The sequence below is a fragment of the Lepeophtheirus salmonis genome, chromosome 1, assembly GCF_016086655.4.
Source record: "Lepeophtheirus salmonis chromosome 1, UVic_Lsal_1.4, whole genome shotgun sequence".
NCBI classification, from domain to species: domain Eukaryota; kingdom Metazoa; phylum Arthropoda; class Copepoda; order Siphonostomatoida; family Caligidae; genus Lepeophtheirus; species Lepeophtheirus salmonis.
In genome coordinates this window covers 2409200-2425667 of record NC_052131.2, presented here as the reverse complement: position 1 = coordinate 2425667, position 16468 = coordinate 2409200, and the positions used below count along the sequence as shown (strand labels likewise).

The window sequence follows — 16468 nt, the reverse complement described above, 5'->3', positions numbered from 1 at the left end:
ATTTCTCTCAAATTTTGCTTCATTATATGAAGTAAGATTATCTTTGTGGGGGACAATGGAAGTTTTTATAAGGTGTACATAGATATCACACATCACATGGGTCTTTTCCCCCCAAGACAAAAATATTCATGATGTTGCAAGAAGTATAAACAACTTGGTAGTAGTAAGAGGACTACCATGAGGCCAAAAGAAAGGTGCTTTCTAATTTGAGTCTTGACTTTCTTCATGACGTTCATGAGGCCCTACCTGCCTCACTAAGGATTTTAAAGGGGCTTTTTGTGAAATATATATATATATATGAGTGTGTAAAACATTTTTCTCCCTCTCACCCGCTTCTTAACTCTTTTTTTTTTTTTTTTTTCTATTTGTTTGCTTAAATTATTTTTCCAAGTATCATTTGTACATAAGCAATTCAAGAGAAAAGAGGGTAGAAAGGAGAGAGTAGATTTTTCCTCATACTTTTTTCTCCTTTTGGAAAAGGGAACAAAGAGAAGAAGAAGAAGAAAAACACAAAGAGAAAGAATTTGCATTGATTCGTAGGAGTTGTTGTTTTTTGTTTGTTATTTTTTTAGCACTCACTTGTCAATGACTATGTTAGTGCCGTATCTTTTGTGTCTATTTGTTTTCTCATCCTCTGTTTCGGCATGGGGTGGTCTTTTCAATCGATTCAATCCATCCCTTCTCAATAGCTTTGGTGGAGGAGGATTGGGGGGATATGGGAAGGAAATATTCAATGTCGCTCAAAAGGTAAAAATAAATAAAAGTCCTCCTCCGTCTTATAAATGTATATTGTGTAAATTTAAGTCATGCAAAAAAACGAAAAAGGCGGGGGTGGAATACTGTCATTTTCTCTTTTGCTGTTGTAAAAATGTATTTTTTAATACCTTTAATTCCATCAACTAAATATTCAACATCTTTCAAAGAAAGATTTTTAACTAAAATTATCCTTAAAAAGATCAAAAATTATATTTTAACAAATATTAAATGTGAAAGCACATACATTTTTTTTACTTCTTCAAAGAATTTCATTAATAAAACCTTGTCAAATTAATATTTTTCAAGAGGATTTTGATAAAAAAAACTCCACAAAATTCAACTAAAAGTGAAGGCCAATTAGTTCTTTTCATATACATAGAACAAGAGTTCGTGACTATAATTTACTTGTTTTTGTAATATATTCCTGTATATCTTTTGTAATTATAAATTAGCTGGGCGAACAATATTTGGCTTAAATAAAATTCTTTCTATGTAACTAAAGATACATGGTATGTGTGCAGTTTACATAAGTAAGGGATTTAAATATAATATATGTATATTAAAAAGAATACTGCTATTTATTTCATTACTTTTTTTATGTAGATACCTGGAGAGTTTTTCCTATTATATTTGTACTAGTACTAATTAAATAGTTTATATATTACTATGCACCTCATAATAAATTGCAATTAAATAAACCGGTCTCTGATCTAACCTTTTGAAATGAGATCCATAAGAATTTAATTTTACATAAATGGGGTAATGTTGTTGGAAGTCTTGATGATACTTTTTAGTATCATTTTTTATCACTATAAAAATTGTACTATATAATGATAGTATAGATAGTATATGATTTGGTCCTAAACTGAGTTGTTTTTTTTTTGGTCTGGTCTTAAGTAATTTTGTCTAAATCAATTTGAACTAATATTTCAGTCCATACAGAAATTCAAAAAGTCGACCGAAGCGAAGAACGAGATTAAGATTTTTACAACAAAGGAAGTCCAAATCGAAGTTGGACCGAATGAGTTAGAATTATACCAGTTCTATGAATAAGTACAACTTAAAATACAAAGCAAAATTTTATACTAAATACTTTAAATCATATAAGTTAAAAAAATACTCCAATGATTTTCGTCTTTTAAAAATCAAAATATCTCAAACATTTTTGATAAGTATTAATTAACATTGAATCAATGCAAATAAGATATCCACGGATTGATCACCAGGAATTGTATAATTTATATGCTTGCAAATAAACGGAATGAAGTTAAAATAATCTATATAATTATACCCATGTATCTCCATTCCCAATGTATCTTCTATAATATCCATTCACCTTTTTCAAATATGGGTTATAAAACAAAGTAATTTTCTTTTTCCATTTCTTCAATTTAACTTTTATTGGATTGACTTAGTTTCCAACCACCATTTATGCAAATTAAAGTGTTTTTTATTATTGGGATATAAATTTCATTTCAGAAATGCACATTTTAGCAACTTTCATAATTATCATCATATGCTAAAGATGTAAGAATGTGAGTACATAATTTGCATTGATTATATAACTTTCTGTTACTTTTTTTTTTAAATGTTTTTGATATTTCAGGACTTTTTTGTTCCTCTTTGAAAAAAAATTCCTGATTTATCTTCATTTCTAATTTTTCTTGGTTTTTTTAGAACGTAATAAGAGTTATTATCGTTCAGTCATTATTTCCTACTTTCTAGCTGAAATAATTAAAGGTTGGGAACAAACTAATTTCGTATTTTTCGCAAATATTTCAATGCTTTACAAAAAGTGTTATAATCATCTGATTTAAGCCAAATATGCCCAATTTTGTTAGATAACACGTTGCCAACCAGAATCCAACATCATAATACCTTTTTCGTAGAAGCCCTTTTCCCTATTGGCAAAAAACTTGGACAAACAATTTTCACAGGCCTCAATTGAGCCCATATTTGTAACCCTAAGCGCATTGCCCAAGAACAGGTGGTAGTCCCTTGGTGCCACGTCAGGACTGTAGGGTGAATGCATAAGAACTTCCCATCCAAGCTCCCAGAGCTTCTGGTGCGGTATTAAAGATTTGTACGGCCAGGTGTTGTCTTCATGATGTCTTGTGGTCTTCCATTTAATAATGGTGGCCGCTTTTGTTCGATCACCAGCTTCAAACAGTTGAGTTGATCACAGTAGAGGGCAGAATTCAGCGGGGGAAAAAATGTTCGATCCACTATTATGCAACACGAACCGAAAGAGTATCGACCTTATACATTTTTTTAGTCGCTTTCGACGCCTTTTTTCCCTTTCAGCTAATAAAAATGTAAAATATGGCGAATTTCTTCCTTTAAGACTTCCATACTCGACACACGACAATAAAGAGCGGGGAATACGACATTACTTTTTTTTCAGCCTAATATAGCAGCTAGAAATATAAAACAATATTAAATAGCCATTGTAAATACGATGTTCCTATTTTTATGGGCATGATAATTTAAAGAAACAAATTAATAGAAATTTGGATGGGATACAAAGTCAAAAAGCCTTAAATTGTTCTTGTACAAACAATCATATTTAAAAAAGGTTATACGCATCCTTTTTGCACTTAGATGCATAAGAACCTCAAGAAAGTATTCATAGTAGGAGGTAAAGGAAAGGTAATTTTAATATTTTAGTTTATACCTAAATCAGATATTAGATTTAAACAATCAATTTCAAACTATCCACAAATGTGAACTCCCAATATTTCAATATAACCACACACATAAGAAGAGCCCTGAATTATTCTTTTTAAAATTTCTGCATGTATGTAGGTATATATGTAGATATGTATTTCAAGACTTCAAACACGACATGTCAGGATACAATTTTTAACATATACATATATTGTTCACTACAATATTTCTTTTATCATAACTATTCAGCCTTAAATATATACTCACATGAAAAAACTACATAATAATTATCCTATAAATATATTAACATTTCGTAATTATAATTAATTATTACAGAAGGATTATTTGTTTTTACGAGCAATATACTAGATACTGCTTTATAACATGGAATATTTGATTTGATATAGTCTCTTTGAAGAAAGTTTACATATTAATTATATCAGATAAAACAGACAATTTAGACTGATGTAGGTATGTGCACATCTATTATTCAGGTAGAAAATGAAATATTGATAATATATGGGCTTCGAAATACAAATTTAATATAGTTTATCTATAGAAAGGTTCAAGAAAATATTCAAAAAAGATTTATTTTTTTACATAGTTAAAAAATATAGATAAAAAATATATCAAATAGCTAGGGAGAAATAGCGAGGGAAGTTGAATATAACAAATAGAGCGAAACATGTTGATGCATTAGGAAGTTGGTTTCCTTCGATTTCTTGCAAATTTCAATGCCCTAGCACTTTCCTGCAAATTCCACCTATAATGGTGTGGCATTAGCAATGATTAGAGAGACTCATAAGAAAGTGTCCACAAATACATATATTAAGAGTGGGAAATTTTAATCGAGAATGAATGAGTTATTTTCTATCGTCTCATCTAACCTTAGAGTATCTTTAGCAAGGGCTATTTGAGGTATGTGAGTGTTTTATTTCATTTAAGCCAGGGCTGTAGAGTTGGTAAATAAAATCCCCGACTCCGAGTCCAACTCTGACTCCCACAAAAATTTTTAATCTATTATTTTATAGCCTCTAAGTGATATTGAGTCATTTTATTCTAGAGGCTATAAATATAGATCTAATTTATAACTATAGGTAGTTATTAGTTATATGTAGTCAATAACTACGACTCTGCATCCCTAGTTTAAACATATTGTTAACTAAATATGCTAAAAAGGGCTAGCTATCCCTATTACCCCTGAGTAATATTTGACTCCAAGTTCTTTGGATGTGCATACATTATTCCAAATGAAAAGCTTTATTATTTATTCATTCAGGTATTTGGATAATTAATGAAATTCCATGAATAGATGATTCCTTATATTAAGAATGACAAGTACCAAAAATGATTTTTCTATTTGATTAATTCTCTTGTTAAGAAATAATTTAGATGAAGGACAACTAAAGGTAAATTGATTCATCATAAGTACATCCCCTACAGTTGCAAGCCTTAATGTAATTAACTAACCCATCACCACACAAATTAATCATTAATTAATTAGAAATCAATTTATACAATAAAGTACAATTTACTTTACATAATTGAATAGAAAAACACGTTTGCAATCAATGAATCCTCAATTTTCCCATAAAAAGTAATGATTAAAATATATTAATTAAAAGAGATGAAAAAGGTCAAAATCTCAGTTTACGTATGTACATGTTTGTAACCTGCAAGATATTAGTGCTCTTATTTTTATTATCATTTATTTTTAAAACTCAAAGATAATAACAAGCAATCAAGACTTTTTTTTTTTTTTTTTTTTTTTGTGAAGATCGAATTTTAATGAAAAAATTATAAGAGCCTTATGATTTGCAAACCAAAATCCAACCCTAATATACATACAAAATAATTTCAATGAAAATAAAAAGGAATCTTTTTTATTTATTATCGATTTGTACAAAAAAAAAATATGATAGATTTTATTTTAGTTTGAATATGAAAACATTTAATACATTAGGATGTAAAATTGTTAAAAAGTTTGTAAAAAAATCGATTGTTTCAAACATATTGAGCAAAATGGTTTCTATATTTCTTTGAAAACTTTTTCAAATACATATCTCATATATATACATTTGACAAAGATGATATTTGCATATTATATCTACAAACAGGAATATCTCATTAATCTTCTTGGGGGATTGAAGATTATGATTGTATAATCTCAAAAAGTTTGTGAATATATAAGATACATAGATTTTGCTCTACTCCCCACAGTGATTAGAAAGACAAACATGATTGGTTTTCTATGTCGTCTATGGACGTTTATTTAGAAATAAAATGTCAAGGGTTGCGTGTTTGTTTATATACCAAGGTAATCTGTCACTCCGGACGCATTTGAACAGTTTAATAAAAGTACATCAATTATAAGGTTTTTTATATTGATAAACTTATTTGATTATGTTTATGACTTTTTACGGCTATTTTTTCCATTTCTAATATTGAAGTTTGGTTGATTAAACATTTAAGATGTTTAACGTATGTCGATACGAAATCTACCATACAAATACAATCTAAGAGAGATATTTGTATGTGTGACACTTACAAAAAATCAATAATGTCAACTTGAGCTTATTTCTTACAGGTTGTCAAATCGAAAATGACGTCATCGATTAGTTGTAAAATAATTATTTTCCATTAGAAATAAATGTAGGTCTGGAAGGTTTAGGCCATGGGTTTTTCGGGCTTGAAAAATGAGGTTCTGATGGCGAAATTTTGGGCTCAAGCCTTGACCGAATCCACGTCTAAACAATAAATAAATAAAGTTATTTTAATTACTTAAGACATTCATTAAACAATTGTTTTAATTCAATTTTCTCCTTCATTTTATTAAAAAAAAAACTAAACATTAAATTAATAGTATAAACAAAATTATGTTGGTCAAAAAAAAAGGAAAGGGGTATTGCTTATTTTAGTAAAGTTTACTAAAGCATTTACTTCATATTTACCTATGTTCAGCGTATTAAACAACTTATTTGCCTATCTTTACTTTGAACACAATAAAAAGTATAAAAAGATTACAAAACAATCCGATATTTGCGAGATTATCTTTATTTATTAAGTGTGTACTTAATAAGTGTAAGTAGTTCGTTTATGAACGTGTAATACTCAACGTTAGATTATTATTATTATTGGTCTATTGTTTGCCTGTATCCTCAAATTATGGTGTATGGATAAAGAAGTGATTAATCAGAGTATTTCAAGAATAAGGCTTGAGATTTTTACATAAGTACATACAAACTAGAAACAATGACGACTTCCTATTTTTTATTCATTGCCTTTCATTTATGGATCCTGATCTGTACTTGACACGGATATTTTATATACAATGTATGTATATATATTATATATAAAAGATATATATGGGGGAAAAAGGAGTGGAGGTGGGGGGTCGTGTATTGGATAAAAATAGTAATTTTCTATAACTTTTTTTACGATATTGCTTTTTTCGAAAATCTAAGCTTTATGAATACAATTCTAAGCTTGGTCTGGGCCGATCTCATAGTAAAATTACTTATACACAAAAAAAAATGATCCTCAGCGATCTCACAAAAATATGTCATCAAAAGGAAAGAATGTATTCAATTTCATTTTTGTTCGACTTTAATGACCCGTTGAATTATAGATCATTGCAAGTCTATCGGCGTCATTTTGTTTTCCCCTTTTTTCCACTTGAGATATAAATCTTTCTTCTTTAATATATATTATATACTTAGAGCTCTTAATATATAATTTATATTTAGATACATTTTTCTTTTCTAATTCTTTGAAAATATACAAATGAAACAATATATGTAGTAAGTTATGAGTTTTTTATATCAAATCCATTTTTCCGTCTTTAAATCATTGATTAAAGCATGTTATTTATTTTTCACTCTTAGATGCCAAGGGATGAGGCAATTAAGGAAGAGATGGAACTAGATGTGAAGGATCCTTGTTCCGGAAGAAAATGTACAGCAAATGAACATTGCTGTGATGGAAATGTCTGTGTGGATGCTGAAGAAAGTAAGTTGAGTAACTAACTAATGATGCATTCAGAAAACAGTTGATTAGTTAATCATAACAAAAAATAATTGGATATTTATTTTGATTCAAAAAGCTTTCTATTTTTACCCTTAAAATATAAATTGGGAGAAAGCTTTCGCCCACTATTGTTGTATTTTTTTTTCATTAAGTACAGCCTTTCATGAGATAAATAAAAGGGTATATAATGTTCTTCCACACCTACAGGAAGAGAGGTATTATTGAATGAGAAGTTGAGATCATTTCTAGAGGATTTAACAGATTATCTTTACATACTCATATTCCACGACAAAATGCGATTATCCTTAATTAATAATAAAGTAAATCATATCATTGTAAAAATGTGAGATAAGCCTAGAGTTGGACACATTGTAGTTGCAAACTTGAACTTTATTTTATTTAATTTTCAAAAAAAAATAATAATAATAGTAGTAAATTTTTGGTTTTAAAAATTTAATATTTGAAATTTATTTCAATTTTTTAAATTATTTTTCCAAAAAAATTAATTTTCTATAAATAACTATGTGTTTTTGAAAAATTTTCACATAAAATTTAATATTAATTTTTTTTTTTTTTTAATTTTAATTTAAAATATTTAATTTTGAATTTTGTTTTTAAATAAGTGGGGATATTTAAAAAAAAATTTCTAAAAAATTAATTCTTTAGTTAACAGCTCCAGATTTTTAAATTTTTATTTTAAATAATTGGATTTTTTGTGCATTGCCATGAGTTTTTGAAAAAAAAAAAAATTCCAAAACTTTTTTTTGTGAATAGTCGTGGATTTTCGAGAAAAAAAATCATTATCAAATTGTATATTTGAAATGTTTTTTTCAGAAAAAATCCAAAAACCAAGCCTCTCCCTCTTAAACTATAATTCTGTAGACGCTTTTTGATAGGAAATTGGTATTTCGAACTATTATTTAAAACAGTACAAAATCGCCATCGGAATTGGTATAGGGATATTATTTTTTGGAATCGTCGCATCATAAGTTTATTTCCTTACTCACATGGCTGTTCACAACTAATATTATGAAACGTCATTATAGCTATGCTGCTCTTTTTGGAAATATTTTTCAAATTGTCAGAGTTACCACGTTCAGATTGTCTTTCTTTTTTTACCATACCGGCAGATCATACTTATTACAACTCAAATAAAAGTGGTTAACGTATTTTTATAGAGTTTGGGCTGATTATTCCGAATAAGCTTATATTTAATATTCGTGGATGTATACATTAAAAGCTTATAATGATACCACGTGTTCCTGTTCTGCTTGTATGTCTTTCTTTCTCTATGACTCGAGTACCTACTGTGTTTTAATATATAACTCGGTGTGCGCCAGTTTTTTCTTTAGCAATCAATATATCCATTATTTAATACAATCGATACTTGTGTAACTCTCATTGGATGCCCTTTCTTGTGTTGTTCTCACTTGGATTTATTAAACGAAGGAGATTATTAAACTTTTTTTAAATCACAATCATAGCTATTTACGAAATCCAAACGCATCTGTATAAGGTAGCCGTGTCTACATCCACAAGGAGAAGAAAATGCTGTAGCTAGTCAAATATATTCTGCTATATCTGTGGATGCTTCACTTTATCATCTCAAAGACATAACATAACTCCCTCCGTTAGGAGTGTGTATCTTGCTTATTTTAAAGTTCCTCTTGAAGACCAAGACAAAAAATGGGCCCCCACATAATATGTACAGTTTGTCTCGAAACTCTGAGATCATGGTCTCTAGGAAGAAATGCTAAGCTCAAATTTGGTGTGCCGATGATTTGGGGAGAAACAACAAAGCACCTAGATGATTTCACTTCTGTCTTCTAACTGTTAAAGGATTTAAAAAAAAAAAAAAAAGTGATACATGTAATATCCTAGAACTTCCTCTGCAATACACACAGTTCCTTATTCGGCCGAAATACCTGTTCCTATTTTCACCAAGTTATAATATATTGATGAGGAAGCACATACTTCAGTCGATGATGATCATGAAGAAGATGCAGATGCAAATTACACTCCATTGCATTCATTATTTGGTCAACCTTCTCTGTATAGTCAATCTGAATTGAATGACCTGATTCAAGATTTGAGTTTACAATCTGCTGAGTTGTTGGCTTCAAGACTGCAAGAGCGAAAACATGCTTAGTCAGGGCACAAGTGTCACATTTTATTGTAACACAGATTTAGAACTGAAGAAGTTCTTTGATTCCGACCATTTCTTTGTATACTGTAGTGACATTAAACAGCTTGTTATGGCTATGGGATTACCTGCGTTTCATTCAAGTGAGTGGAGACTCTTTATTGATAGCTCAAAAACAAGTTTAAAGTGTGTCTTACTCCACAATGGTAACATATATGGGTGTATCTCTATCAGACACTTAGTCTCTATGAATGAGGAGTATGGAAACATCAACATAGTACTTGAATGATTGAAATACCGCCGTCACCAGTGGTTAATATTTGTGGATTTAAAAAATGTTGTACATCCTTTTGGGTCAACAAAGAGACTAGACAAAATACCCTTGTTTCCTTTGCTACTGGAACAGTAGAGCTGACAAGGATCACTAGATTAGAATGGAATAAAATAAGACCTTTTAATCAACCTATAGTTCAAAAACCTCATGTGATAACCAACAACAAGTGACACATTGAAATCAGTAGCCAATATGTCAATAAAACCACTTAAAACAAAAATAATGTATTATTTTTCTCTCCTTAATTAAGGATTTTTGGTATGTGTTGTAGTATTTTTTCAAAAATAATTGTTCAAAAACTTGATGTGGTAGCCAAAAACTAATGACAGATTTGGAATCAACACCAAACATGCAGTTAGCTTCACTTAAAAAACCCCATGCAAGAAAAATTGTGTTGGTCAGTGTAATGTACATGTTTATGTGCAATCCTATCACCCGAGTAAATATATTATATCTGCATTCATATACGTAAAAAGAAAACTTTAATTCATTCTGCAATTATATTTTTGCTTAAGTAAGGGAATTATGAATGAAACTATTGATAATAGGGGAAAGAAATATATCTTCATCTTCTTCTTTTTTTTTGTTAAAGACTTTAAATTTTATTGCTTATCATTTATTAAATTTTTTCATATCAAATTTGAATTGGAATATTTTTTTTCAATATGTTTTAATCAAAGGGTTTTTTTCATTTAAGTTCTTCCATTTTTTCCCCCCAATTTTTTTTATTATTAAGGATATTATGAAAATATAAAGAGGTAATATCTTCATTGCAATATCCACTATAAATAATGTTAACTTCATTTCAAAAACATATGCAATTTATATTTCATTACTACATGAATAGATTTGCCTGGCGTTGTCCGGGACATTAAGAATATAAATTAATTAAGAACTCTTCTGATTAATATAAAACAAAATAAAGATCGTAAAATTTTAAGAATTATTCTCATGTTGGTTTTATGAGAATGAGTATACTAATAGGCACTCTTCTGTCACAATATGAGGAAGTAGTTACTATATTCACAGTCTCGTAGCCGTTTCCCTGAGCATCAAGTAAACCTCCTAATATCCCAAAATATAGCCAGACTCTCATATTGTACAGATAGAAGTAATGGTCCAAAATACTGATTAAACTCTACCGCCGACCAAGGAACCCTTCTTATGTTCTATAATACCCCCAACCGATGGGTTGTGTAGGTGAACTTCTGGGACCGAGGCAAGTTCAATTTCTCCGTCACCCTTTTCTTCAGCATAATATCCCAAAATATACACTGGCTCTCGGGACGTACAGGTGAAGTACGTGGGCCTCAAGGCAGTTTAAACTTCACCGCTGCCGGATTTATAAGCACCAAGAACACCTTCTAATAAGCTAGAATACACCCTTACCTACGGATTGTGGGCTGCTGGTCCCTCTGGCAAGATAAATTCTTCCACCACTCCTTCCCTGAGCATCAAAGAACCCTTCCAATATCTAAAATACACACCAGTCCTCTAGTTGTACTGTTGAATTGCAAAAAATACTACCTTGGAGCCCAAAAATATTGTTGATTCTTGAGGAATTATAAGAAAAAACAATTTGTATTATTATTCGAATAATACCAATTAAATAGATTTACCCCCAAAAAATAATTATATATAATATATTTTATTTTATTTGATTCTTTCTTTTATTTCACAACTATCCTACTCTAAAAAATAACCCTTAGTTAGTCCTAAAAATAGAAAAAATGAGTGCATGGATATCCTGTAAGATATAACAAAGAGAAAGGCCTGTTAAGTACATATATGCATTATGACAAAGAACCTGATAATTTAACTTTTCCATTTTTTTATTACGCTCCTTAAAAAGTATTAAGGAAATATTATTATATATTCATTAGGTCATGAAAGAAAAATTGCTTTACAAAAAAGTGATTTATATTTCTCTTAATATATCCTTGTCCTAATATTTGAATAGATATGGGAATTTGTCTACCAATTTGGGGAAAGAAGCAAGGAGAAGTATGCTATCGTGACAATGACTGCGAATCTGGATTTGTATGTTTGGACTCTGCAAATGGATTTCGCAGTTGCCAAGCTCCAATTCCTGGAGATGCAAAGTTAGGCGAGGACTGTAGAACAAGCAGTGACTGTAATATCAATCGTGGTCTTTGTTGTAAGCTACAGAGGAGGGCTAGAAGTCAGCCCAAGAAGGTATGTCAATAAAAATGAAAGGCTTTTCCTTACGAGGACTTTCCTCATTTATTCTTTCATTATTTTACTCTTCATTTAAAAGTGAATCACATGATTCTGCTATTTTAACTTCATATATATACATATACAACCGGTTTTTATCATAATCAATACTATTTTTAAATTATTCAGTAACAGTATTCTCAAAAGAAATCAACATTATATGGGGTTTTAATTATATTTAGAGTGGTATTGACTCAAAGATACATATCTTTGTAGAAGACTAACTCCAACTTAATAGACATTCAAAATGCATTTGTTGTCCATCAACAAAAAAAAAAGCTAGAATGATTTTTCTTAAAATTGAGTTTGGAGTATTACATTAATGTATTCTTTGCAGAATATCAACAAAATACTCTAATTAATACTTTGTAGACACTGAAAATTGCACTTAAAGTAGCAAAAATACATAATCACAAAGCTTAAGGTTTTAAAATTCTAATTATTCCTTCATCCGATTGTCAACAAATGTTTTTTTGCTAAACAATGGCGAGAAAAAGACGGAAAAAACATTTTTATGAAAGGTTATGTCTCATTAAGTGATTTAAAAAAAATGTTTAGGGGAGAGAAAAAGCAACCTTAGTTATTTCTGTTCGTTCAAAATTTAATTTATCATAGTATTTTCACCCCTACAAACAAAACATATTTTAAATCACAAAACTGCTTCATTTTTATAGGTAGAGTTTTTTAGGTTAGAAGACTATGGCATGCAAAGGTCGTAGTTGCAAATTATTTATACACGTATTTTGTGTATATGGATAATAGATGTGCATAGTTGACATTTTTTTTTTTTTTGAAAAATTACTTTTAAAAATTAGAAAAGGAAAGAAGTGTGTTGAGTGAGCTGTTTTTTTATTATTATTTAATATGTCGTTGCGGTGTTAACTTCTCCCTTTGGAGAAAGTATCCTGCCCTATTTTGGATGTCAATTATTTTAAAAAAACATAATAAAAGAAATATATATGAATTGAAAGATAATTACAATATTATCCCTGGATTAAAGCGATTTAAAATGTATAAAGTTATTTTCTTCATAGCAGTAATTCATTTTCTTCCCCCTAAACCATACAACAGGCTGAAATTCAGGCGGGTCTCAATTCAATATTACAATATATTTCGCTCACCCTTTCCCTCGCGTTGTTTTTTCTCTTACAAAAATGTTAACTCTACAGATGTTATAACCAGGCATGCTACTCAGAATTTTATAGTATACATAGATTTCCCTTAAAAATCCCACAAATACACACTGAAATCCCAAGAAAAAGATAATTAGCGTTTACAAAATATAAATATGAATTGAATTACTTTTATTTCATACTCTTCTTCACCATCAATAATATATGTTGATAAGTGAATAAAATAATTTCCTTTATGCATTTTAAGCCTATCTTTGGACTTCTTGAAAAATACAAAGGCTGCCAGTTCAAGCATGTTCCATTGTTCTTTCTGATATATTGTTTAGCTGCAGTTAAACTCAAACGAAACAAGAACGATTTGAACTCTTAATGCTTAAGATAAACAAAGTTTGAAGATTAATTAATATTATCAAACCAAAGGAATCAATTTATAATTGTTGTATGTATAAAATCCCAAGATTTTGACATTTTTATACAAATCACCCCTAACGTAACGTCAATATACCAAGATCTTGGGATAAATCCCGACAAGTGGTATCTTTGGTTGTAATCCACCTTCAATGTGACGTAACTTGACGAAATTAACATTAGATGTTGGTACAGATAAATTGAAATAAATATTGAATGGCTTAGAACAAACGAACTAGACGGAGTAGAACGATATTTTTTTTATTATTTGAAAGCTAAATTGAATGAAATTCAATTATTTATTATGAGATCTGCCTCTCTTGATAACCTGAGTCATACAGCACCGGAAACATTGACTTTGCCATTGTATGGGTAATGGACTTCTTCAAGGCTTCCACAGGCGAATGATACTTGACAGAGGCCTCATCCTTGACTCTCCCCCAGATATAGAAATCACATGGTTTCAATTCGGGGATGATTGCAGGCCAAAAATCCCACCTCCAAAAGTGAGTAAATATTGTGACCAAGACATCCTACGATTTTTTGGCATTGTAGGGCGGTACACTGTCTTCATTGAAGATGTTGTGTCTCCTTTGGGTACTCCATTCATCCAGGGAATATAAATTAAAATTGTAAAACCAGAACCAGTTCAATAGCAAAGCTGGACCCGCACGAGGTAGCCCGGGCTTGCCAAAGCTTTCGACACTGTATGGACGAGGTGTGGCAGATCTTATTATAATTATAATTAAATGTAGCTTTCAAATATTTAAAAAAAATCTGATTTTACCCCATCTAGTTTGTTCGTTTTCAAATTTATTGTCACCAGCCTGTACTTACAGCCCTTCATTGGAACTTAAGACACGTTTAAAGTAATATATTCTTCTTTTATAGGTATGCACATACTTCATGGACCCAGATACCTGCATCGGTCCCGTGGCTACATCTCAAGTTTTATCAGCAATTGAGCATACAGCAGGAGAAAAGAGGATCTCAGGTCATCCCGATGACTTCCTCCGACTCAAATAAAGCACAAATATGAATTAAACATATCTGTATTACCACAACTACTTCTTGAATATTACTACAAAAAAAAAACAATGCCTGGAGCAAGCCTTAGCAAGCTTTGCCCCCAGAGCATCAACTCCTACTTACTACATAAATGTATAAATATTTTATAAAACAAAATACTATAATTAAAATTAATTTCTATGTCTTTTTTTTTTTTCCTCCCTATAAAATATATTATATCTTAAAGAATTGAAATCATATGAAAACTATTGTACGGAATTTTTTTTTGTTAGTTGTGTAAATTATTAATTTTAAGACTATTATTATTATAAATTTTAATGTGTTTTGATTGAGTTATTTTTTTTTCTTTTTGGTTGTTCGTTCATCTTCTAACAAACTCATTTATATATATAGAGAACGTATATATAAATGCAACAAACCAATAATAAGCACTTCATAGGTTGTACAAAAATTTTACAAAAAAAATCATTGTCTTATTGATTGTAACTTCTCTCTTTCAAAGTATTTATAAGTTTATAAATGTATTGTATTTAAAAAAAAAATTGAAATCAAGTAGTTAGAGAAGCTTTGTAAAATAAATAGAATATTATTATTAAAGAAAACATTCTTAGCCATGGATTATTTTATTTGTTCTTTCCTTTCTCCTCGGTTTTTATTTGTAAATATTTGGAGAAATTTGGTACAAAAATTATATTTATAACATTATTGTTTTTTTCTTATATGCAATGAGTAAAAAGAAGTCTCAATTGTTAGATTGTTGAACCATTATTATAATTGTACAAAACAAATACATGTTACATATCTGTCATATTTATTTTAAAAGAAGAAAAAATTTGCATAACCATGTATTTTTTTTGTAAACGATTACTATTATTTGTTGATCTGTTTTTGTTTTTCTAATATTATATTTCTCTTTAGTTTTCAATAAAATATCTTTTTTTGTTTGTTTGGTTTTATTTAGCAAATTAATATGCAAGGTTCTATTTGTATTTATTTAAGTGTCTAAGGTACCCTGATTTACCCAGAGTAATAAACCGTCGGCTAAAAGGCAAATTTTGCTTTACTAATACTAGTGTTTTTTGAAAAGTCCGTGAAAAGTCCGAGAAATGGCATTACTGGTGCGTATCGAAGTTATGTTTAGTTAGAAGAACACACGCCAACTTTCAGCCTGGTTAGTCGATTTCTTTCTGTTTGGCATTCGTTTGAATCGAGTAATCGTCCGGAAAGATTATGGCAACTGTCTTTTGATTCGCAAGGTCAATCCTCATTGACTATCTGAAAAAGGGTACAGAAAACCGCCCACAATTGGCCCGAAATTGGCCCACAAAAAGTCCTTTTCTATCACAAAAATGCACCAACTCACACCTCAGCAGTTGTCGTCGCAAAATTATTGGAAATAGGGTTCCAAATGGAGATGCGCACAGCACTAGCAATCTGAGGCACCTTCATTCTTCTGTCATCCATCATCATATCATGGATTTTTTCAATGATTTCTTGAGCAGTAACCCCAACAGAACGTGCAGAACATTCACCGTCACTTGTGCCCCTATGGCCACTCCAAAAATTTGAAACCACTTATAAACTGATCTAATCGAAGGAACAGAGCCTCCATTATGTTTATCAAACTTATTTTTAGTCTCTTGAGGCGTTTCACCATTCATAAAGTAATGATTAATACAAACACGAAATTATTTTTTGCCCATTTTTTGAAAATCATTATCTTTCCTACATTCG

The 16468-nt window shown here is 29.9% G+C and overlaps 1 protein-coding gene across 1 annotated transcript; it reads left to right on the top strand.

The window, feature by feature from the left end:
• The first annotated feature begins 367 nt into the window (after nucleotides 1-367).
• Nucleotides 368-15676, top strand: LOC121113948 (prohormone-3). The gene is made up of 4 exons (XM_040707766.2): nucleotides 368-747; nucleotides 7308-7431; nucleotides 11887-12122; nucleotides 14597-15676. The coding sequence occupies exons 1-4, from the start codon at nucleotides 586-588 to the stop codon at nucleotides 14729-14731; spliced, it is 657 nt and encodes a 218-aa protein (XP_040563700.1). The 5' UTR covers nucleotides 368-585; the 3' UTR covers nucleotides 14732-15676.
• The last annotated feature ends 792 nt before the right edge of the window (nucleotides 15677-16468 follow it).